This window comes from Gorilla gorilla, chromosome 4 (assembly GCF_029281585.2).
Source record: "Gorilla gorilla gorilla isolate KB3781 chromosome 4, NHGRI_mGorGor1-v2.1_pri, whole genome shotgun sequence".
In the NCBI taxonomy this organism is placed as follows: domain Eukaryota; kingdom Metazoa; phylum Chordata; class Mammalia; order Primates; family Hominidae; genus Gorilla; species Gorilla gorilla.
The window spans coordinates 53,552,996-53,577,103 of record NC_073228.2 but is presented as its reverse complement, the minus strand read 5'-3'; the positions used below and the strand labels follow the sequence as shown (position 1 = coordinate 53,577,103).

Below are 24,108 nucleotides of genomic sequence, written 5' to 3'. Positions count from 1 at the left end.
GGGGAGCACCTGGCCTCCCCTGGTCTGCGCCTGGGTGCTGACATTGCAGTCATTTCCGCCCTTCCTTGGCCTCCTCCCCCACATCAGCCTGCTCTTCCTTCCTGTGTAAAAACCCCAGCCAGCTTCACCCGCCAGCCCTGCACCCCCTGGCTCACACCCCCCACCTCCCTGATGGTCAGTGGCATCTGGCTGTGGCAGGGGTGGGCATGGAGAGTGGGCAGGGGATCGACTGTCCCCAGCATCGTGTGCCCTCCGTGGCACCTGTGGCCAGAGAACAGGCCTCAGTTTCCTGCTTGGCAGAGCCACAGGCAAGCAGCCTGTGTGGCTTTAGGCATGTGGGGGCAGGGCACTGCGGTGAGCAGCAACCATGGGGGACGCGCACACAGAACTGCAGGGGCTGCCCAGCCAGCCTGGCCTAGGAGGTCCTGCCAGGGAGGGTTTAGGCAGGCAGCTGTCTTCGTGTCTGGAACAGGAAGGGATCAGTGAGCTGCCTGTTGTTGCTCTGGGCTGAGGAACTGGGGATAGAGATTGCGGGGGGGGCCTGGCTTTCCGGTGGTCTCAGCACCCACTCCCTGGGCTCCACATCCCTTCCCACCCTCCACCTGGCCACCTCAGCAGGGCGCTCCTTTAAGAGCTTGGCTGGGCCATGCATAGAGTGGGCTGCAGTGGTGGGTCAGGTGGATTTCAGAAGCGCAGGCAGCCCACAGACAGCAGAACCAGCCATGCCCAAAATGGTGGCTTTCAAACTCTGACTTCAGCCTACAGTAAAATATACATTGTATGTCTTGACCCATCTGACAGGCATACATTTATGTAGAGGGAAAACAGAATGGAAGCTTTCATGAATGAGTACTTCCTACTTAGAGGGCGTTCAGATCTTTTTTTTTTTTTTTTTTTTTTGAGACAGAGTCTCACTCTGTTGCTCAGGCTGGAGTGCAGTGGTGCTCTGCCTCCAGGGTTCAAGTGATTCTCCTGCCTTAGCCTCCCAAGTGGAGTAGCTGGGATTACAGGTGCACAGCACCACCTCCGGCCAATTTTTGTATTTTTGGTAGAGACAGGGTTTCACCATGTTGGCCAGGCTGGTCTTGAACACCTGACCTCAGGTGATGTGCCCGCCTTGGCCTCCCAAAGTGCTAAGATTACAGGTGTGAGCCACCGCACCCGGCCACATTCAGATCTTTTCTAAAGATGCTGGTTGCAGGCCCCTATACACCCTCAAATAATACAGCCCCTTTGAGGACTGTATTCCCAACACTTTGGGAGACTGAGGTGGGAGGATTGCTTGAGCCCAGGAGTTTGAGACTAGCCTGGGCAACACAGCAAAACTCTGTTTCTACAAAAAAAAAAAAAAAAAAATACAAAAACTAGCCAGGCATGATAGCACACGCCTGTGGTCCTAGCTATTCAGGAGGCTGAAGTGGGAGGATCACCTGAGCCCGGAGGTTTGAGGTTATAGTGAGCCGTAATTGCACCACTGCATTCCAGCCTGGGAAACCAAGTGAGACCCTGTTTCCAAAAAAAAAAAAAAAAAAAAAAAAAGGACCAGGCGCGGTGGCTCACGCCTGTAATCCCAGCACTTTGAGAGGCTGAGGTGGGCGGATCATGAGGTCAAGGGTCAAGAGATTGAGACCATCCTGGCCAACATGGTGAAACCCTATCTCTACTAAAAATACCAAAATTAGCTGGGCGTGGTGGCGTGTGCCTGTAATCCCAGCTACTTGGGAGGCTGAGACAGAAGAACCGCTTGAACTCGGGAGGCGGAGGTTGCAGTGAGTCGAGATCTGGCCATTGCACTCCAGCCTGGCGACAGAGCGAGACTCCATCTCAAAAAAAAACCAAAAAGATGCTGGTTGCAGACTTACTGTGAATGGGTTTTGCAACTGGATTGTTGACCTGCAGTTTGAAATTGGTGGCCTGAGGAAATGGCATGCTTCCCTTTGGCTAGCAGGGGATGCCTAGGGCGGGCACTCTAATCCTCCTTCCCCTCCAACTTCCAGAGGCCTGTCACAGTTGACTCTTTATATGCCAGGGCCTGGCCTCACACCCTGGAGCTTCCCTTTGGCTCAGACCCTGCAAAGGGTAAGACCCTTAGGTCTGTGTCTCAGAGCTCTCCGCTTGGAAAGTGGGGGAGGGGGAAGATGGTCTTAGATTATGGGGAAAACCCGGAATGGTTCACAGAACTGGAATGTCGGCTCTTCAGCCTCTGCGGCTTTTCATGTAGAGGCTGTAGTCTTTTATCAGTGACACTTGCTCCCAATGTGCAACCCCAGCTCCCTGGCTGTTCACTCATTGCTTCACCCTGTGGGTTTTGGAGGAGGGGAGACAAGCCCAGTCATCCCTGCTTCCCTTTCTGGAAGGCTTCCAGAACACTCCACACTCAGCCTAAGCCACATCCTCTTCTTCCCTCCCCCAGTTAGAGGTGTTAATATCCTAGTGACAAAACTCACCACCCTGGCCAAGCCATCCGCATCTCAGGAGATAACCATCTTTTACCCTTCTCGCGGTGCTGCAGTGAGCTAATGGTCCTCCGCAGGAGCTGGGGGAAGGGATCGACCCTGACCTGCTAGCTGCTTTTGCAGCTTTAGCAGAGACCTGTAGGGTGTGAATGCAAAGCCTGGAGACTCTTGGTTTTAATGAAAGCAATTACAGTCTGTCGGATATGGGCCTCCAGACAGCTGTAGCACAGTCACCTGTAGGGTTGACTGAAAATGCAGACTCACAGGCCTTCTCCCCTGGCTGCCAGAATCAGCGTCTCTGGGAGTGAGGCCCAGGAATCAGCATGTTAGACACATTCCCTGGGTTTCTGTGGTGCTCTCTGAAGTTTGAGAGCCACCACCTAAAAGTCTGAAAAAGCTTCACCAACCCCTAAGTCAGAGGGTGCCAGATCAGGCTGTACCTCAGAACCCCAGGGGAGCTTTATTTTTAATTTTATTTTTTTGAGACGGAGCCTTGGTTTATCACCCAGGCTGGAGTGCAGTGGTGCGATCTCGGCTCACTGCAACCTCCGCCTCCCGGGTTCACGCCATTCTCCTGCCTCAGCCTCCTAAGTAGCTGGGACTACAGGCGCCCGCCACCACGCCCGGCTAATATTTTTTGTATTTTTAGTAGAGACGGGGTTTCGCCGTGTTAGCCAGGATGATCTCGATCTCCTGACCTTGTGATCCACCCGCCTCGGCCTCCCAAAGTGCTGGGATTACAGGCGTGAGACACCGAGCCCAGCCTATTTTTATTTTTGAGACAGGGTTTCGCTCTGTCATCTGGGCTGGAGTGCTATGGTGTGTTCACGGCTCAGTGCAGCCTGAATCTTCTGGGATCAAGCCATTCTCCCACCTTAGCCTCCGAGTAGCTGGGACCACAGGTGTGCACCACCATGCCCAGCTAATTTTTCTTTTTTTTGCAGAGACACTATCTTGCTATGTTGCCCAGGCTGGTCTCAAACTCCTAGATTCAAGTTATCCTCCCGCCTCAGCCTCCCAAAGTGCTGGGATTATAGGGGTGAGCCACCTCACCTGGCCTCCCAGGGGAGCTTTTTTTTTTTTTTTTTAATTTTATCAGAGACAGGGTCTCACTATGTTGTCTTAAACTCCTGGACTCAAGTGATCCGCCCACCTCGGCCTCCCAAAGTTCTGGGACTACAGGCATGAGCCACTGCTCCTGGGAGCTTTAAACCACATATAAAACCATTGCTAAGTTGTCCCAACCTCCTGAAGTGTTTTGGAAAATAGGGTGTTTAGAGCCACACCTTTTGTTTTGTATCCAAAATAGCATTCCTGTTCCTGTATGTAGCTTGTTGCTTTGCTTCCCAGATTAGCACCAAATGACTCCAGTTATTTATTTATTTTTAATTTTAATTTAATTTTTTTTTTGAGATAGAGTCTCGCTCTGTCGCCCAGGCTGGAGTGCAGTGGTGTGATCTTGGCTCACTGCAACCTCTGCCTCCCGGGTTGAAGCGATTCTTCTGCCTCAGCCTTCTGAGTAGCTAGGACTATAGGCACATGCCACCACGCCTGGCTAATTTTTGTATTTTTAGTAGACACAGGGTTTTGCCATATTGGCTCGGCTGGTCTCGAACTCCTGACCTCAGGTGATCCACCTGCCTTGGCCTCCCAAGGTGCTGGGATTACAGGCGTGAGCCACTGTGCCTAGCTGACTCCAGTTATTTCTAAAGGTCAGGCCATCTTATAAAAGAATGAGGATATGCTTCCCTGGAGGGATATGCTGCAGACTAGGGCTTTTTACCAGCCAGAGCATTTTAAAAACAAGTGTCTGATCTCCTCTGGGGTGTCTGCTTTGGATAAGTGCAGTCTGTCTTCAGTCTTGCTAAGTGGCGAGACAGTGAGGTAGGAAGAGATGGTAAGGGCCCAGATCCTAGCTTCTGTCATTCTGGGGCCAGGCAGGGCTCTTTGAGCCTCAGCTTCCTCATTTGTAAAAATGGGACAGTAGGCCCTACTTTGACAGGTGGTTGCAAGGAACATGCCAAGTGCTTGGCATGGGATAAATGATATCACTATTATTATCATCATTATTATTTTTGAGACAAGATTGCCCAGGCTGGAGTACAGTGGCACGATCATAGGTCACTGCAGCCTCGAACTCTTGGGCACAAGTGGTCCTCTCCCGTCAACTTCCTGAGTAGCTGGTATTACAGGCATATAGCACCATGCCCAGCTAATTGTTATATTTTTTGTAGAGATAGGGTCTTGCTATGCTGCCCAGGCTGGAGTGTAGTCACGTGATCATAGCTCACTGCAGCCTTGAACTCCTGGGTTTAAGTGAACCCTGGCCTAAGACTCCCAGGTTGCTGGGATTACAGGCACACGCCATCACACCCGGTTATGTTGTCAATGTTATCAATACTTTAAAGGCACACTTGTCTGCTTTCTACACTGTTGCCAGAGAAGGGACATAAAGTGAAGTTTGGCAGAAAAGTTTGGCCATTGTCTAGTACTGAGAATGTGTGGAAGTGAGGAAAGGGGCTAGTATATTACACATCTATGGTGAGTAGTTGTGTCATCATTAAAGGCATCTGAAGAGTTGCCTTTTGATGGGTCCATGCTGTGGGATAAAGGTTACATGTTAGGAATCCTGGCCTTTTGTCATGAGCTCTAGCAGTGTTCAAGTATGGAAAACTTTAGTCGCTTTACTGGAGCCTCGTCTTTTATTTACTTACATATTGATTTTCTGTATACAATTTTGTGTCCTTAAAACTTTTTTTATGTGTGAAATATGACACATAGTAACATATACAATAAACACCTGTTTCACCAGGCAGGTATACCATACATTGTATTACCGTATGCCTGTCAAGAGCCCAGTGTTCACAGTGTTAAAAATATAACTCCCATGTAGTGAGTACTTATCATATCTTTATTTAATTATGAGGGAACCAGCTAGAGATTAAAGCTGGGGAATATGAGAGGCAGAGGTAAATGCTAGTCTGTGAAAGAAAGTGCTGGGGCCGGGCAAGGTGGCTCATGTCTGTAACCCCAGCACTTTGGGAGGCCGAGGCGGGCAGATCACCTGAGGTCCGGAGTTCAAGACCAGCCTGGCCAGCATGGTGAAACCCTGTCTCTACTAAAAATACAAAAATTAGCCAGGTGTGGTGTTGCACACCTGTAGTCCCAGTTACTTGGGAAGCTGAGGCAGGAGAATTGCTTGAACCCGGGAAGTGGAGGTTGCAGTGAGCTGAGACTACACCACTGCACTCCAGCCTGGGCAACAGAGCAAGACTCCGTCTCAAAAATAAAAAAAAAAAAAGGAAAAAAGAGAGTACTGGATACATTTAGCTACAGAAATGGTTAAGGGCCTACCATTAGTTATACATTGGCTATCGTCCTACAGGAAAATAAAACCATAAACTTTGAAGATATCTTTGCTGCAGGCAGAAATGCTTTGCATCTCAGTTGGCCAGAAATAATGAGCATTTTATATTCTGTAATGAGCTTCAGTCTTTAGAGTCTGGGCCTAATCAATAGTAAATAGTCAAACAAAGTTTTGTCCCCAGAGTAAAATACTCTGAAGGCAGGTTTGTTGGACAGTCCTCTAGTTTGATTTTGAAAGCATGTATTTTTCATTATAATTTTAGTATGTAATTATGTATTCTTAAACACTATAGTTTTGCTTTTCCTGATTTTGAACACAGAGTAATTTTGTGTATCTTGCTTCTCTTACCATTGGGTTTAAAGATTCATCCATATGTTTGTGTGTAGCGGTAGTACATCCTTTTTCATTGCTATATAGTATTCCATTGTTTGTTTATACCACACTTTATTGATTCTGTTGCTGGTGGACATTTGTACTGTTTCCAGTTGCTATGGACATTTTTGTACATATCTCCTGAGGTCTATGTACATTGGAACTGCTGCATCTTAGAATGTGTGCTCCTTGGGCCGGGCCGTGGTGGTTCACACCTGTAATCCCAGCACTTTGGGAGGCCGAAGTGGGTGGATCATGAGGTCAAGAGATCAAGACCATCCTGGCTAACACAGTGAAACCCCGTCTCTACTAAAAATACAAAAAATTAGCCGGGCGTGGTGGCGCACTCAGTGGCGCAATCCCAGCTGCTCTGGAGGCTGAGGCAGGAGAATCACTGAACCTGGGAGGCAGAGGATGCAGTGAGTTGAGATCGCGCCGCTGCACTCCAGCCTGGGCGACAGAGTGAGACTCCATCTCAAAAAAAAAAAAAAAAAAGTGTGCTCCTTCAACTTTACGAGATAATACGGAACTATTTTCCAAGTGGCTGCACTGATTTACCCTCCCACCAGCAGAGATGAGTTTCATTTGCTCCATGTGCTCAGATATGTTCACTTTAGCATTTTGATCGTGTAGAGTGTGATAGCCGATGGTTTTAGATTGCATTTCTGTGATTACTAATGAAGTTGAGTACAGACTTTTGTTTGTTTTAAAAATAAAATACTGGGGCATGGTGGGCTCACGCCTATATCCTAACAGTTTGGGAGGCTGTGATGGGAGGATTGCTTGAGGCCAGGAGTTTAAGACTTGCCTGGGCAACATAGCAAGATACCATCTCTACAAAAAAAGAAAGAAAATTAGCCGTGCATGGTGGCATCCACCTGTAGTCCCAGCTACTCGAGCGGCTGAGGTGGTAAGATTGCTTGAGCCCAGGAGTTTGAGGCTGCAGTAAGCCATGATCATGCCACCGCACTCCAGCCTTGGTGACAGAGCGAGACCCTGTCTCTAAAAAATAAATAAATAAAATATTGTGAGTCTCTAATGGGGAGCAGTATTGCATGGTGGTTGAGAACTGAGGCTCTGATGTTAGAACTGGATTCTGACTTAACCCACTGTTTGCCCACATCTTGAGCCTTGGTTTCCCTATCTGTAAAATGGCAATATTCTCGGGCTGGCTGAGAAAAGGAAATGAGGCCAGGCGCGGTGGCTCAGGCCTGTAATCCCAGCACTTTGGCAGGCTGAGGCAGGTGGATTATTTGAGGCCAGGAGTTTGAGACCAGCCTGACCAACATGGCAAACCCCCGCGTCCACTAAAAATAGAAAAAAATAGCTGGGCATGGTGGTGCACCCCTGTAGTCTCAGCTACTTGGGAGACAGAAGCAGGAGAATTGGTTGAACTTGGAAGGTGGAGGTTGCAGTGAGCTGAGATCGCACCACTGCACTCCATCCTGGGCGACAGAGCAAGACTGTCTCAAAATAAATAAATAAATAAATAAATAAAGTAAAAAAAGAAAAGGAAATGAGTAATGCATGTAAGGGCACCCAAAAAAAGACCCTAGCTGGTGAGCTGATGATTCCACCCAGAGCCTGCTGTTCCCTCGTTCACTGTGATGTACAATCATGTGAGGAGCACCGTATGGAGAGTCAGACTTTTATTTTCCACCACAGTTGGGAGAGCAGGGGGGTCAGAAAACAGAACATCAGCTAGCAGAGCTTTGTCATGGTCCCTAACTTGTCATCCTGGAGTCCCAGCTAGTAGGATCCTGGCTGAGTTGGGAGGGTCCTTAGGCCTGGACCCCTGAACCCACATGTACTTGGACCTCATGGGCACAGGTAGAGTGTGGCCTGTGTCCACAGAGGCCCAGGACGGCTTCCAGGCTGGGGCTGTGCTGACATGTCTGGGCTTAGGGCGCTCCTCACTCAGGGCTCTCAGAAGGTCAGAACTTTGCGGAGCTTGGAGCAGGGATGAGCCAGGCCCTTGGAAGCTGGGAAATGTTTCTTTGCCTTCTGAATGTGCTAACATCCCCCTCATGTGCCTATTTGCTTAACAAAGCAGTAGGTGGGTCAGGAAAGTAATAACACAATTTCCTCATTTGCTGGCAAGGGGAGGGAGAGGAAGCTGAGGGTTTGGAAATTTTATCCAGGTGGGCCCAGGCTGGAAGGAGCTGAGCCTCACTTTTTCTCAGCCCATTTAGCCCCTCTGTGCCACCTGTCCTGAGTTGCATGCCTGGTGTCCCTCTCTCTCGAGTTAGGGTGACTTTCTGATTATCATTCTTGTTGAGAGTGAAAAGGGGTGCATTGAAATTTATCCCTGAGCAGCGGACATGAACTGGGACTTGGGCGTGTGGTCACTCTGCTCCACACCTGTTCTCAGGAAAGGGCCTGTCTAGCTGTGATTTTGTCCTTGTGTCACCAGCCTTGGCTGTTACTGAGCAATGAAAGCTCTGCCTCAGGAAGTCATTTAATTTCTGAGCCTCATGTTCCTCTTCTGTAAGATGGGAATGAAAGTGTGCGTGTCCGGCCCATTTTTTAGGGCGATGATTGTCAGGGTATGAAGAGCTTGGTCGAGCTGTGTGAAGAGCTGTACAGCTGCAGAGGTTGTTAACATTGACAGAGCCACCCAGGAAGGGTGTCCTGGGTTCAGGCAGCTACTCCTCCAGCCGTCGGGTCAGCCAGCCGTAACTTTAGATACATTTATCCATGTGTAATGACTTTTTAAGAAGCAAGATCAGTTTCCCCACCCCTTTATGGGAATACCCACGTGTCCATACTTGCTTTCAGCTTAGAGTTTGCTCAGGTTCCTAGAGCTGGTCAGGGTTCGCAGGACCGCCTGGGAGCAGATGGTACCATGGCCTTATTTACAGATGAGGAAACTGAGACCCAGAGGGGAAAGTGACTCCCAAGGTCATGTAGGTAAGCATACGGCTCCCCTAAGGATGAGGCATTGGTCTGGTAGCAGTGCAGCCCATCATAAGGGACTGAGCCTGTGGGGTCCAGACCTGCTCTCCTCCTAGAGGAAAAGGCTCCCTGTCACCCCATCACTAATGCAGATAGCGTCACGTCCAGGGAAGCTGTCACACATTCATCTGGGCCCCCAACATCAAGGACACCTGTCCCTGCAGGCCCCCTGCTGGCACTTTCGGGGGCCCAGGGCAGGCCCCTGTCCACTCCGTGTCTGCACTTCCCTCCCTGGTCACAGGTTCTCAGGGGCAGGCTCTTTTCCTTAGCAGAAAGGAAACAAGGGAAGCTGACCTTTCCCACCTCAGAACAAAAGTTGGAAGGGCAGGTGCCTCATGAGCCTGGAGGCCTCAGGAGGGGTGTCCCCTTCCCTTGTGCCCTCCCCGCCACCAACACCAGTGGACAGGGGTCACTAAGAGAGTGGGGCTCGGGAGACTCACCTTCTGCGCTGGGTCTGTGAGAACATCACCTGGAGTGCCCCTCCCAGCGGATGCTGGGGTCGGTTGGATTTTCAGCCTGGCCAGGTTTGGCTGCCTCACCTCAGGAACAGGCTTAGCCTGTGCTGCCACGTGGGTGCCGGTCCTTGCTCTGGCCTGAAGGGAGGGGGCCGGGAAAGGAGGGACTGATCCTGACCCAAACCCCTAAGTAAACTGCCCTCTGCGTCCAGACTGGACTCCCCCCAGACTCTGTCCAGACCCTCACCACTGCCCTCCTTGTGCCCCCAGCCCGGGCTGCAGGAACTATTGGCTGTTCAGCCAGCAGGAGCAGCAACCATGCAGGTGTTTCCAGCTGTTAACGTGTAAGCCCTGCCTGGCCACGTGCTTGCTCTTGCCTTTTGTGCACAGCCAGTGCCAAGGGGGAGAGGAGGCAGCAGAGACGTTGTGCGGAGGGGATGCCCAAAGGGGACTGCCCAGGCTGGGACAGCCCTGATGGGGCAGGGGCACTCCAGGAAACAGCAGGTTTTGCCTCTCCTCCTCTTCCCACCCCACTACTCCCACCCCATTTTCCCGGATCAGGAAAAGGCAGGCCAGCATTCTAGGGAACAGGAAGTGAAGTCGGCTTCCAGCTAGGTGCCTGCCAGGGCCTGGAGGAAATTCCTGCAGGCCTGAGCCCGTCTGGGAAGGACCAGTTTCTCTCCTTGTCCTGGTGTCCTGCTTTCTGAGTTTCCCCTGAGGGTGGGGGAGAGCTGTCACTCTCTTCACTCTATCTCCCGCTTCCTCCCCCATCTTCATGGAGCACTCAAACCCTGAGCCCTCACGCCTTTCTATGGTTGTACCCGTCCCCACCAGTTTCCTCTCTGGAACGTGAAGAGGAAGCTGGGCACGGTGGCTCACGGCTGTAATCCCAGCACTTTGGGAGGCCGAGGTGGGCAGATCACAAGGTCAAGAAGTTCAAGACCAGCCTGGCCAACATGGTAAAAGCCCGTCTCTACTAAAAATCCAAAAATTAGCTGGGCGTGGTGGCAGTTGCCTGTAATCCCAGGTACTCAGGAGGCTGAGGCAGGAGCATCACTTGAACCCGGGAGGCAGAGGGTGCAGTAAGCCGAGACTGTGTCACTGCACTCCAGCCTGGGCGACAGAGCGAGACTCCATCTCAAAAAAAAAAAAAGAAAAGTGAAGAGGATAGAGCCCACTAGGGGTCGTCAAGGTGTGGGACAGGCAGCATGTTCCTACAGGAAGAAAACTCTATCACTCCTGGTTCTGGTTCTTTTTCATCTCATTCATTCATTCATTCATTCATTCATTCATTCATTCATTCATTCATTTTGAGATGGACTCACTCTGTCGCCCAGGCTGGAGTACAGTGGCTTGATCTCGGCTCACTGCAATCTCCGTCTCCTGGGTTCAAGTGATTCTCATGACTCGGCTTCCCAAGTAGCTGGGATTACAGGTGCCCACCACCATGCCTGATTAAGTTTTGTATTTTTAGTAGAGACAGGGTTTCACTGTGTTGGCCAGGCTAGTCTTGAACTCCTGACCTCAAGCAATCTGCCAACCTTGGCCTCCCAAAGTGCTGGGATTAAAGGTGTGAGCCACTGCACCTGGCCATCTCATACTTTCACAATTCATTCTTTGGTGCAAGTTTTACAATATACATTCTATATTTGTCAAGTGATAACTTCCATGTAACTTATAAAATACACATAATTCAGGAAGATTGTGCTAAAATACATTTAACCAATAGGAGTATGCCATCAGAATATTTTGGCAAACAAGGGTCACTAAGTTTTTTTCTGTAAAGGGCCAGGTAGGAGGTATCTCAGGCTTTGTGGCCATATGGCCTCTGTGGCAGCAGCTCAGTTCTGCAGTTCTGCCGTGAAAGCAGCCACAGATAAGAGGTAATTGAGTGGGTGTGGCTGTGTTCCAATAAAACTTTATTTCTGGAGGCTGAAATTTGAATTTCAGAGAAATTTCATGTGTCATGAAATATTATTCCTCTTTTGGTTCTTCTTCCCCCCCCTCCACCGCCCCCTGCCAAGCATTAAAGAATGTGGAACCCGTTCTTAGCAGCCGGCTGTGGGCTGGATTTGGTCCATGGACCATAGATTCCCAGCTTCTGCTCTAGACCACCTGTTCTGAGACTTGAAGCCTGCTTCAGACTTACCTGGGGAGCTTTTTTCCAAAATGCATATTCCAGAACCCCAGCCCTGATTTTGTAGATTCTCTGGAAGGCCCCAGAACCTGCATTCTAACAAGGAGCCCAGTTGAGTCAGACACAGGTAGTCTGGAGACCACTTTTTTTTTTTTTTTTTTAAACAGAGTCTCACTCTGTTGCCCAGGATGCAGTGCAATGGTGTGATCTTGGCTCACTGCAACCTCCGCCTCCGAGGTTCAAGCAATTCTCGTGCCTCAGCCTTCCGAGTAGCTGGGATCACAGGTGCCTGCCATCATGCCCAGCTAATTTTTGTATTTTCAGTAGAGACGGCATTTCACCATGTTGGCCAGGCTGGTCTCAAACTCCTGACCTCAGGTGATCCACCAGCCTCAGCCTCCCAAAGTGCTGGGATTACAGGTGTGAGCCACCGCACCCGGCCCGGAGACCACATGTTAAGAAGCAAAGCTCAAGGGTCTCCAGGATCCTGGTCTGTTCTCTTCAGCCAGTCCTGAGGCCTGGGGTGTGCAGTGCTGTGGGAGGCCCCTGCATCAGAATAACTGGCTCCTTCACTACCTTCCAGGAGCTTCCATCCAGTGGGGGTGGGGGACACCACCCGCCAACAGCACAGCCCAGTCCCAGGTGCTATGGAAGCCCTGGGTTCAGCCTGGAGCCAGGGCCAGCGTCCCGAGGATGAGGTGCCGAGATGGACCTTGAATGATGAGAGAAGCCTGGACTGCCCTTGAGTGGCGAGGGTGGGCTGCCTCCAGGTTGACCTTAATCCCTTCCCTCCCTACCACCATGTGTCCAGATGACCTTGGGCAGGTCCCTTAGCCTCTCTGGATATCGGGATATGACATTGACTACCTCAGAGACTTGTGGGGAGGATTCGGCGAGCTGATATGCATGAAGTGTATCAACTAGGGCTGCTGGCTGGTATCTCCTTCCCTTGTCTTCCCCCACCACCCCAGCCAGGGGACAGGGTGCTGCTGAGGGAGTGGGCTGGGAGAGTCACTTCTGGCCTTGTCTTAGGGATCTGAGAACAGGGCATGGGCCCCGTGTCTGGGAGTGCCCTGGTGCCCTTCCTAGTGGGGTTGGGCGTGGTCAGTCTGGCCAGGGCTGGCTCCCTCCCCCATAAATAGGCTCACCTGGAGGTCTTTTCCCATTTGAGGCAATGAGATATGTATGTGAGGCTTTATGACTTGTCTTTTTTTTTTTCATTTTGAGACAGAGTCATGGAGTCTCACTCTGTCCCCAGGCTGGAGTATAGTGGCATGATCTTGGCTCACCACAACCTCTGCCTCCCAGGTTCAAGCTATCCTTTCGCCTCAGCCTCCCCAGTAGCTGGGATTACAGGCGCCCGTCACCACACCCAGCTAATTTTTGTAGTTTTAGTAGAGACAGGGTTTCACCAAGTTGGCCAGGCTGGTCTCGAACTCCTGACCTCAAGTGACCCACCCACCTTGGCCTCCCAAAGTTCTGGGATTACAGGCGTGATCCACCGAGCTCGGCCTCACCACCCGCCTTTCTCGTGGTGTAGTTCTTGCTGCAGGTGCGTGCAATACAGGCCTCAAAACCCACCTGATATATGCGTGCCTGGGAATAGAGACCTTGACTTTTCCCCTGTCCCATATGGGCCCAGGGGCCGGTTCTGGGCTGGCCCAGGTGGGGCTAGGGCAGCTGGATCCAGGCACGTGAAGGGTGAAGGTGTGGGCCTTATGCCGCATGGAGCGGCTGGAGGAAGGAGAGAGGGAGCAAGGGTGCCGCAGGGTCAGATTGCCACAAGGCCAGGGTGCCACAGGGTCAGGGTAGGGCCAGGGTGCCATAGGGTCAGAGTAGGGCCTGGGTGCCACAGGGTCAGGGTAGGGCCAGGGTGCCGCTGGGCCAGGGTGCCGCAGGATCTGGTTGCCACAGGGTCAGGGTGCCGCAAGCGCAGGGAGTCACCCGTGATTCTCCAGGGTCTGGCTCTTGGGCTGAGATCCAGGAGACCTTGGCAGGCCTGTCTTTGGGAGTTCTGGCACAGCCCCAGAAGGCCATCTGGACAGTTTTCAGACCTGAGAGGAGGAAAGGGCTTGTGTCTGGAGAAGGTGCCATGGGGTATGGGAGGTGGAGGAAGCCTGGGGCCAATCAGGATCTGGATCTAGCAGGGAACACCGAGGCCGGTGTTCTCGTCCCACCATGGGACTCAGCCTGAAGAGGACAAGGTGAATGAACGACCGTTTCTCTCTGACTCAGTTGGCTAAGAGGACTGAGCTGGGGCCGAGGCTCTGGACACAAATGGGCCAGTTGACCCTGAGGTTTCTTTCTGGTAGTGGAGGTGGGGCTTCCTCTGGCTGACCCTGCTTAGGTCTCTGATGGAGGTAGCAGGGGCTCTGGTTCCCCCAAACTGGCCAAGTCCTCCACCATAGCACCCAAGGGGTCTGGGCAGAGTGCAGCTTCCCTCCCCTCCCCAGCTTGGCTTGGTGGGCACCTGCCTCCCCTGCCCTCCTGACCTTGATGGCTAATGCAGCCAGCCCCAGGCAGGCACAGTCACAGCCCTCAAACAACATGAGGCCCAACTCAAGGCTCCTGGGTGGTGGTGGTGAAGGTGGGGGACTCTGTAGCCAGTAGAGCACTGTGGGGGCAAGAGACTGACTTGAAGGCTTGGAGCCTCACATGCCCGCCTAGTGGGGTGGTCCTGAGGGATATGACTTCTTTGGGCCTCTCTGCTCATTTTTGGAACCTGACCCGAGAAGGAGCCCATCCAAGACAATGTCCCGCCCTCAGGGAGGGTCTGGCAGTTTTTATCCCTAAAGGCTGGGATTCTCAGCGGAGCATCCTAGGCTGTAGCGCCCACGACATCTTGCACACAAGAGGTGGAATCGCCTGTTGATGAAGAGCAAGGCTCTGGAATCTGTGATCTTGGGCCACTCACTTCACTTACCAATCCCTTCGCTTCCTTCTTGCCTGTTACATGGGGTCTGCAATCTACCCCTCAGAGGCGCTGACGAGCTCACATGAGCCTGTGACATAAAACACCTAGCACGGCCCTGGCGCAGTAAGAGCTCAGGAAACGGGCTGCTGCTGTGGTTACTGTGGACCCAGGCGGAAACAGAGCAGCCCCGCCCCTGCCGCAGGCATATAAAAGTGACCACTTGGCCAGTCACGGTGGCTCACGCCTGTAATCCCAGCACTTTGGGAGGCCGAGGTGGGTGGATCACCTGAGGTCAGAAGTTTGAGACCAGCCTGGTCAACATGATGAAACCCTGTCTCTACTAAAAATACAAAAAATTAGCTGGGCGTAGTGGCAGGCACCTGTAATCCCAGCCGCCCAGGAGGCTGAGGCAGGAGAATCACTTGAACCCTGGAGGTGGAGGTTGCGGTGAGCCGAGATCGTACCATTGCACTCCAGCCTGGGCGACAGAGCCAAACTCCGTCTCGAAAAAAAAAAAAAAAAAGAAAAGGGACCGCTCACTTTGGTCTGATTCTTCAGTTCTCATGGTCCTTTTACATCGGTCATTTCATTGCATTCTCCAACAGTGTCTGAGGGAGACTGGTGTCCCATTTTGCAGAGGTGAAAACTGAGGCTTGGCAAGATTAGGTAGCTTGTCCAAGGACACACAGCTGGTGCTTCCAGAGCGAGACCTGGCTTTCTGTACCCAAAGCTCTTGGGGAGTCTCTCCCATCTTGGGATCTTGAGGGTCACAGGAAGGAACTGGGTGGTTTGCAGTGGGACCCTTCACCTAGTGCCTTCTGACCTTGCAGATAAAATACCACGAGGAGTTTGAGAAGAGCCGCATGGGCCCTAGCGGGGGCGAGGGCATGGAGCCAGAGCGCCGGGATTCGCAGGACAGCAGCAGCTACCGGCGGCCCCTGGAGCAGCAGCAGCCTCACCACATCCCGACCAGTGCCCCGGGTGAGCGCGGGTCCTGTTGGTGCAGACGACCTGAGGCGAGGCCAGTGAGGTGGGGAGGAAGCTAGGAGAAGACAGACAGACAGATACGCCTTCCGGAGCCTTGCTCTTAATCAACAGGCGATTCTGCCTCTTGTGTGCAAGAGGGGACCAGAGGACCTGAGGCCGGGCCAGCTGGGGTGGGGAGGAAGTCGGCGAGAGACAGACACACACACATGCACGCACGCATGCAGGCGTGGAAAGGACTGCTTCCCAAGCCCCCAAGTTCCATTCTCATCCAGAACGAGGACGTGAGCACCAGGGTCAGGCCTGTACTGGGCCAAGAGGATTGAAAGGAGAGGCCCCCAGGTCTTGGGGCTCAGAGCCCCTGCGTGGGATACAACACACAGGCAAATGTGCACACGTGGACATCAGCCTTTGAGCTGTGGGGCTTGAGCCAGGTTGGGGGCGGGGTGGAAGTGCATGGTATGGACTTCTCGGGAGCTCTGGGAGGGGCTGGGTTTGGCAGGACAGTTTCCGAGCCCTGTCTTCTCCCATATTCCAGTTTACCAGCAGCCCCAGCAGCAGCCGGTGGCCCAGTCCTATGGTGGCTACAAGGAGCCTGCAGCCCCAGTCTCCATACAGCGCAGCGCCCCAGGTGGTGGCGGGGTGAGTAACCCTGGCCGGAGGGGAGAGGCCAGAGGCAGGGGGTCCTTCGGGAAGGCTTGGACACAGCTCATGGATTCTCCTGACCTTTGCACCCACCCTCTGTTGTGTGTGATGATAAGGATCTCAGCCTTGTGAGCAGAGAGGAAATTGGTTGGCGTAGTGGGCAGAGGCTGGCTGGGACTGGGGCCCTGCATTCCAGCCCTGGTGTACCATGGGCAGGTTGCTCACCCTGCTTTGGGTGGGGTTTCCTTACCCCAGCTACCTGGGAACACACATGGGGCCTTCCAGCACTGGGCGCTGCTCTCCTCGCTTCATGAGGATGGCCCCCACATCCTTCAGCTCTCAGGCTGCCCCTGCCTCTGAGGGGCCTCCCCAGCCATGTCGTGTAAAGCGCATCACCCTGATGCTTTGCATCACTCGACTCCGCTGGCTGCCTTCAGAGTACTTTTTCCAACTAAAAAGAGCTCTTTGTGTTGGTCACCTTCTCTGTGTCCCCTGCTGGGCTGGGGACCCTGGCAGCGTCCGTCTGGTTCACCTACTCTGAGCCAGGCCTAGAGCAAGTGAATAAGCCCAGCAGCAACGGGGTGAGATCAGGCTTCCTGAGCCCTCAGAGCTGAAGTCCCGGCTCTGTAAGTCCTGCCACTCACTCCACCCATGGGTGCCGCTGAGCCACCCTTACCAAGCTCCTGGCAGGCTCAGCGCCTCCAGGCTGGGTGCCTGGGAATTCAAAGTAGCTCACGTAGGAGCAGAACAGATACTTAGAGAGATAAAATCGTCTGAGATAATGGCTGGCTGGAGTCTGATGCTCTGGGCACACAAAGGGATGTTAGGACTGCCCAGGGCACTGTGGGCGCAAGAGTTAGTCTGAAGGATAAGGTTCCAGGCAGCCCAGCCAGTCCCTCCCTCAGTGGGTCTGTCCTGGATGTGTAGGGTCCATCTCTGAATATAAAGCCACCTCTCTGCCCTCTGGGGGCTTACATTCCAGTCAGGGGGACAAACAAGAAAACAAGAAGAAAATAGGTGTATAACATAAGGTCAGCGGTGACACGCTGTGAAGAGAAAGACAGCAGGGTGAGGGATGGATAGAAAGCAGCTGGATTAAGACATTTGGCCGGGTGTGGTGGCTCACGCCTGTAATCCCAGCACTTTGGGAGGCCAAGGCGGGCAGGTCACTTGAGGTCAGGAGTTCGAGATCAGCTTGGCCAACATGGTGAAACCCCCTGTCTACCAAAAATACAAAAATTAGCCAGGTGTGGTGGCGTGTGCCTGTAATCTGTAATCCCAGCTACTCGGGAGGCTGAGGCAGTAGAATTGCTTGAACCCGAGAGGCAGAGGTTGCAGTGAGCCAAGATTGCACCATTGCACTCCAGCCTGGGTGACAGAGCAAGACTCTATCTCCAAAGAAAAAAGACATTTGGCCGGGTGCGATGGCTCACACCTGTAATCACAGCACTTTGGGAGGCCAAAGTGGGCAGATCACCTGAGGTCAGGAGTTCGAAACCAGCCTGGCCAACATGGTGAAACCCTGTCTCTACTAAAAATATAAAATTGGCTCGGCATGGTGGTGCATGTTCATAATCCCAGCTACTTGGGAGGCTGAGGCAGGAGAATTGCTTGAACCTGGGAGGTGGAGGTTGCAGTGAGCCGAGATCACGCCATTTGCACTCCAGCCTGGGCAGCAAGAGCGAAACTCCAGCTAGAAAAAAAAAAAAAAAAGACGTGACATTTGAGCAAAGTCCTCAATAAAGGAAGGAGTGAGCCGTGCAACGAGGACAGGAAGTGCCAAGGCTCTGAGGCAGGAATATTCTAGGAAAGTTCAGGGAGCAGCAGGAAGCCCGAATTGACTAGAGTGGGAGAGGGTGGGAGGTCCGATTATGCAGGGACTTGTGGGCCCCAGGAAGGCCTCTGTGACCTGTGATCTGTGCAGAGCGACATAGGTTTTTGGAAGACCACCCTGGCAGCTGTGTTGAGAAGAGGCAGTGGTTTGAGGGTAGAAGCAGGGAGACCGTCAGGAGGCTGTTGCAGGATATAGGCATGGATGGGAGTGGCTCAGCCCAAGATAGAGGCAGAATTGGTGATGAGAGAGACTGAGGTTACTTCATGGGAGGTGTGACTTCTTCTCCCATAGACCTGTTGGTTTCAAACTGTCCTGTGGAGCCTCAGAGACAAGTCAAGGGCAGTGAAGGTCAGGGGAGGTAGAATGTTGTCTATAGCTATAGGATTTATTTTTCTTTTTTTTTTTCCTCTTTCTTTTTTTAAACTCCATCCTGGTAGTAGGTGGCGCTGTAGGTTTTTGTGTGCCTTACTGAACATTACCTAGATCTAGGGCTTAAGCGGCAGATTTTGGCTGAGGCTTGGAAGGTGGAACCTGATAGACACGTCTTCTGTCCTCTGAAGATTTTTCTCCCAAGGAAAGATCTTTGTCCTGAACTTGGACAGGACTCATCATGGCTTCTAAAAGAAACTACTGGTGCTTATAATCATACAAATAATAGCATACAGGGCATGTTTTTTCTGTTTTTTTTTTTCTTTTTTGAGACAGGGTCTTGCTCTGCTGCCCAGGCTGGAGTGCAGCAGTGGTGCAATCACAGCTAGCTCACTGCAGCCTTAACCTCCTGGGTTGAAGCGATCCTCCCACCTCAGCCTCCTGAGTAGCTGAGACTACAGGCATGTACCACTAAGCCTAACTAATTTTTTATTTTTTGTTGAGATGGGCTCACGCTAGTACTTTGGGAGGCCAAGGTGAGCGGATCACTTGAGACCAGGAGTTTGAGACCATCGTAGCCAACATGGTGAAACCCTGTCTCTACAAAAAAGTACAAAAATTAGCCGGGCATGGTGGTACACACCTATAGTCCCAGCTACTTGGGAGGCTGAGGCAGGAGAATCGCTTGAACCCGGGAGGCGGATGTTGCAGTGAGCCAAGATCACACCATTGCACTCCAGCTTGGGTGACAAAGCAAGACTCCATCTCAAAAAAAAAAAAAAAAGAGGGAGTTGGGGGGTCTTACTATGTTTCCCAGGCTGATTTCAAACTTCTGGGCTCAAGCAGTTCTCCTGCCTTGGCCTCCCACAGTGCTGGGATTACAGGCGTGAGCCACTGCACCTGGCCTGCATGTCGTATTTTTAGACATTACTCTGTCATCATGGCTGGTGGACCTTACTGCAGTCCTGTTCAGGGAGGTGGGGCAGAGCTGATGTGACCCGGTCCCTGCTCTGCCTCTGGCCCTTAGTAGCTGCCAAAGGTTGTAAAAGATCGATTACTCTCAGAAAGTAAGACAAAGAGGTTAAGAATCTTTGCAGCAGAGCCTGGTGCTCCATTTCTGAGTTCACTGCTCCCCCAGGCTCTGCTCCAGGGTCGTGGAGAGTTAGAAAAAAATGCTCAGACCCAGGTGAGCCGGCATGCAGGGCCCTAGGCTGACCACACTTCCCCCACAGAAGCGGTACCGCGCGGTGTATGACTACAGCGCCGCCGACGAGGACGAGGTCTCCTTCCAGGACGGGGACACCATCGTCAACGTGCAGCAGATCGACGACGGCTGGATGTACGGGACGGTGGAGCGCACCGGCGACACGGGGATGCTGCCGGCCAACTACGTGGAGGCCATCTGAACCCGCAGCGCCCCCATCTGTCTTCAGCACATTCCACGGCATCGCATCCGTCCTGGGCGTGACCCGTCCATTCTTCAGTGTCTCTGTTTTTTAAAACCTGCGACAGCTTGTGATTCCTACCCCTCTTCCAGCTTCTTTTGCCAACTGAAGCCTTCTTCTGCCACTTCTGCGGGCTCCCTCCTCTGGCAGGCTTCCCCCTTGATCGACTTCTTGGTTTTCTCTCTGGATGGAACGGGCATGGGCCTCTCTGGGGGAGGGCAAGGCCCGTGGGGCAGGGCTGGAATGGGAGACCTGTTGGCCTGTGGGCCTCACCTGCCCCTCTGTTCTCTCCCCTCACATCCTCCTGCCCAGCTCCTCACATACCCACACATTCCAGGGCTGGGGTGAGCCTGACTGCCAGGACCCCAGGTCAGGGGCTGCCTACATTCCCCAGAGTGGGATCCACTTCTTGGTTCCTGGGATGGCGATGGGGACTCTGCCGCTGTGTAGGGACCAGTGGGATGGGCTCTACCTCTCTTTCTCAAAGAGGGGGCTCTGCCCACCTGGGGTCTCTCTCCCTACCTCCCTCCCCAAGGGCAACAACAGGAGAATGGGGTTCCTGCTGTGGGGCGAATTCATCCCCTCCCCGCGCGTTCCTTCGCACACTGTGATTTTGCCCTCCTGCCCACGCAGACCTGCAGCGGGCAAAGAGCTCCCCAGGAAGCACAGCTTGGGTCAGGTTCTTGCCTTTCTTAATTTTAGGGACAGCTACCGGAAGGAGGGGAACGAGGAGTTCTCTTCCGCAGCCCCTTTCCCCACGCCCACCCCCAGTCTCCAGGGACCCTTGCCTGCCTCCTAGGCTGGAAGCCATGGTCCCGAAGTGTAGGGCAAGGGTGCCTCAGGATCTTTTGGTCTTCAGCCTCCCTCAGCCCCCAGGATCTGGGTTAGGTGGCCGCTCCTCCCTGCTCCTCATGGGAAGATGTCTCAGAGCCTTCCATGACCTCCCCTCCCCAGCCCAATGCCAAGTGGACTTGGAGCTGCACAAAGTCAGCAGGGACCACTAAATCTCCAAGACCTGGTGTGCGGAGGCAGGAGCATGTATGTCTGCAGGTGTCTGACATGCAAGTGTGTGAGTGTGAGTGTGAGAGATGGGTCAGGGGGTGTGTCTGTAGGTGTCTCTGGGCCTGTGTGTGGGTGGGGTTATGTGAGGGTATGAAGAGCTGTCTTCCCCTGAGAGTTTCCTCAGAACCCACAGTGAGAGGGGAGGGCTCCTGGGGCAGAGAAGTTCCTTAGGTTTTCTTTGGAATGAAGTTCCTCCTTCCCCCCATCTCTGAGTGGAGGAAGCCCACCAATCTGCCCTTTGCAGTGTGCAGGGTGGAAGGTAAGAGGTTGGTGTGGAGTTGGGGCTGCCACAGGGTCTGCAGCCTGCTGGGGCTAAGGGGTGGAGGAAGGCTCTGTCACTCCAGGCATATGTTTCCCCATCTCTGTCTGGGGCTGCAGAATAGGGTGGCAGAAGTGTCACCCTGTGGGTGTCTCCCTCTGGGGCTCTTCCCCTAGACCTCCCCCTCACTTACATAAAGCTCCCTTGAAGCAAGAAAGAGGGTCCCAGGGCTGCAAAACTGGAAGCACAGCCTCGGGGATGGGGAGGGAAAGACGGTGCTATATCCAGTTCCTGCTCTCTGCTCATGGGTGGCTGTGACAACCCTGGCCTCACTTGATTCATCTCTGGTTTTCTTGCCACCCTCTGGGAGTCCCCATCCCATTTTCATCCTGAGCCCAACCAGGCCCTGCCATTGGCCTCTTGTCCCTTGGCACACTTGTACCCACAGGTGAGGGGCAGGACCTGAAGGTATTGGCCTGTTCAACAGTCAGTCATCATGGGTGTTTTTGTCAACTGCTTGTTAATTGATTTGGGGATGTTTGCCCCGAATGAGAGGTTGAGGAAAAGACTGTGGGTGGGGAGGCCCTGCCTGACCCATCCCTTTTCCTTTCTGGCCCCAGCCTAGGTGGTGGCAAGTGGAATATCTCATATTGGGCGATTTGGGGGCTCGGGGAGGCAGAGAATCTCTTGGGAGTCTTGGGTGGCGCTGGTGCATTCTGTTTCCTCTTGATCTCAAAGCACAATGTGGATTTGGGGACCAAAGGTCAGGGACACATCCCCTTAGAGGACCTGAGTTTGGGAGAGTGGTGAGTGGAAGGGAGGAGCAGCAAGAAGTAGCCTGTTTTCACTCAGCTTAATTCTCCTTCCCAGATAAGGCAAGCCAGTCATGGAATCTTGCTGCAGGCCCTCCCTCTACTCTTCCTGTCCTAAAAATAGGGGCCGTTTTCTTACACACCCCCAGAGAGAGGAGGGACTGTCACACTGGTGCTGAGTGACCGGGGGCTGCTGGGCGTCTGTTCCTTACCAAAACCATCCATCCCTAGAAGAGCACAGAGCCCTGAGGGGCTGGGCTGGGCTGGGCTGGGCTGGGCTGAGCTCTTGGTCTTCTCTACAGTTCACAGAGGTCTTTCAGCTCATTTAATCCCAGGAAAGAGGCATCAAAGCTAGAATGTGAATATAACTTTTGTGGACCAATACTAAGAATAACAAGAAGCCCAGTGGTGAGGAAAGTGCGTTCTCCCAGCACTGCCTTCTGTTTTCTCCCTCTCATGTCCCTCCAGGGAAAATGACTTTATTGCTTAATTTCTGCCTTTCCCCCCTCACACATGCACTTTTGGGCCTTTTTTTATAGCTGGAAAAAACAAAATACCACCCTACAAACCTGTATTTAAAAAGAAACAGAAATGACCACGTGAAATTTGCCTCTGTCCAAACATTTCATCCGTGTGTATGTGTATGTGTGTGAGTGTGTGAAGCCGCCAGTTCATCTTTTTATATGGGGTTTTTGTCTCATTTTGGTCTGTTTTGGTCCCCTCCCTCGTGGGCTTGTGCTCGGGATCAAACCTTTCTGGCCTGTTATGATTCTGAACATTTGACTTGAACCACAAGTGAATCTTTCTCCTGGTGACTCAAATAAAAGTATAATTTTTACCTGCGGACTTGGTTTCGTCTCTGGCTCTGAGCTGCTGTTGTGTGTGTCTGTGTGTGGGTGTGTGTCTCTAGCTGTAAGGTGCTGCTGTGTGTGTGTGTGTCTAGCTGTAAGGTGCCACTGTGTGTGTGTGTGTGTGTCCTGTCTGCTTGGGGGCACTGGCCTGTGGCCCTCCTGGGACCTCTGCTGCCCCTCAGGAAGAGAATGACTTGTCTGGATGCCAAGGGGGAGTTTGCTGCTGTCTGTCAGGCCCTTGGCCCCTACTTCCTCCTTGCTGAGAACTCCCCACCAACCTACTTCTGGCTTTCCACCCGCTCATTCCTCTCTGCCCAACTTGGTGATGCTCCCGGAAGCTTCCCTGAGCTCCGTCTCGTATTACTGTGTCACTTCCTCAGTGACATATCTGTCTTCCCACTAGCCAGAGCCCTTGGGGCAGGTGATGAGTCTAATTCATCTCTAAATCCCAGGTACCTGCCCAGGAGCGGTGCGGAGCTGTTGAATTAATGAATGAGCTTGGCTGGGGAGCAGTTCTAGCACTCTGCCGCTGCCAGGCGGAGAGCAGGACCTCCAAGCATTTGAGGAACGAGATGACAGGGCATTCCACAGTGGGACGGGACCTGGATAAAGCTGTCTGTAAGGTGGCCTGGCAACCCAAAGCACTATTCACGGTGCCTTCTGAATGTAATCTTTAATACACATCCCCTTTCTTCCTTCTTCTTCAGCCCTGTGAGAGAAGTAACTACTTATAGAGGGGCTCACTGAAACCCAGAAAGGCAAAGCAGATTGGTGGCAGTCACAGCTAGTGGCAGAGTGGGGCCTGAGACCCCCATGTGATGCTCACAGTCTGGTGCTGTGCCACCTGGCCATGGCAGGCCATGTGCCTGTGTCTGTGGCAGCTCTTAGATGTGTGTCTCCTGGGCTCCATGTTTTGCTCCAGGTGCCCAGGGTCTGTGACTGGCCAGAAGGCCAGGCGGCCTCCCCTCTTGCTCATTGGGCTTGGGAAGAGGACAGTGGTAGAGAGGGGAATCTGGCCCTGCTCAGTGCTGCCAATCAGCCTCAGGTCCAGCTGCTTGAGGGGCATTTCTCTCTTGGGGCTCAGAACTAAGGCATTCTCCAGCCTCAGAATCACAGCAGGGTGGAGAGGAGGAGGGCTCTCCTGAGCTGAGCATTTGTAATCTGGAGAATGACATGGCCAGAGTCAGCCGA

General features: G+C 52.8%; 1 protein-coding gene across 3 annotated transcripts in view; it reads left to right on the top strand.

Annotated features, from left to right (window-relative positions):
• The window catches only part of LASP1 (LIM and SH3 protein 1), a 52,260-nt gene extending 29,351 nt beyond the window's left edge, over nucleotides 1–22,909 (top strand). For all 3 annotated transcript variants that reach the window (XM_004041837.5, XM_019026700.4, XM_019026701.4), the window contains 3 exons: nucleotides 15,487–15,637; nucleotides 16,179–16,282; nucleotides 19,721–22,909. In XM_004041837.5, coding sequence (XP_004041885.1) covers nucleotides 15,487–15,637; nucleotides 16,179–16,282; nucleotides 19,721–19,894 — 429 coding nt within the window. In that variant the 3' untranslated portion in view covers nucleotides 19,895–22,909. The remainder of the gene's footprint in view (nucleotides 1–15,486; nucleotides 15,638–16,178; nucleotides 16,283–19,720) is intronic.
• The last annotated feature ends 1,199 nt before the right edge of the window (nucleotides 22,910–24,108 follow it).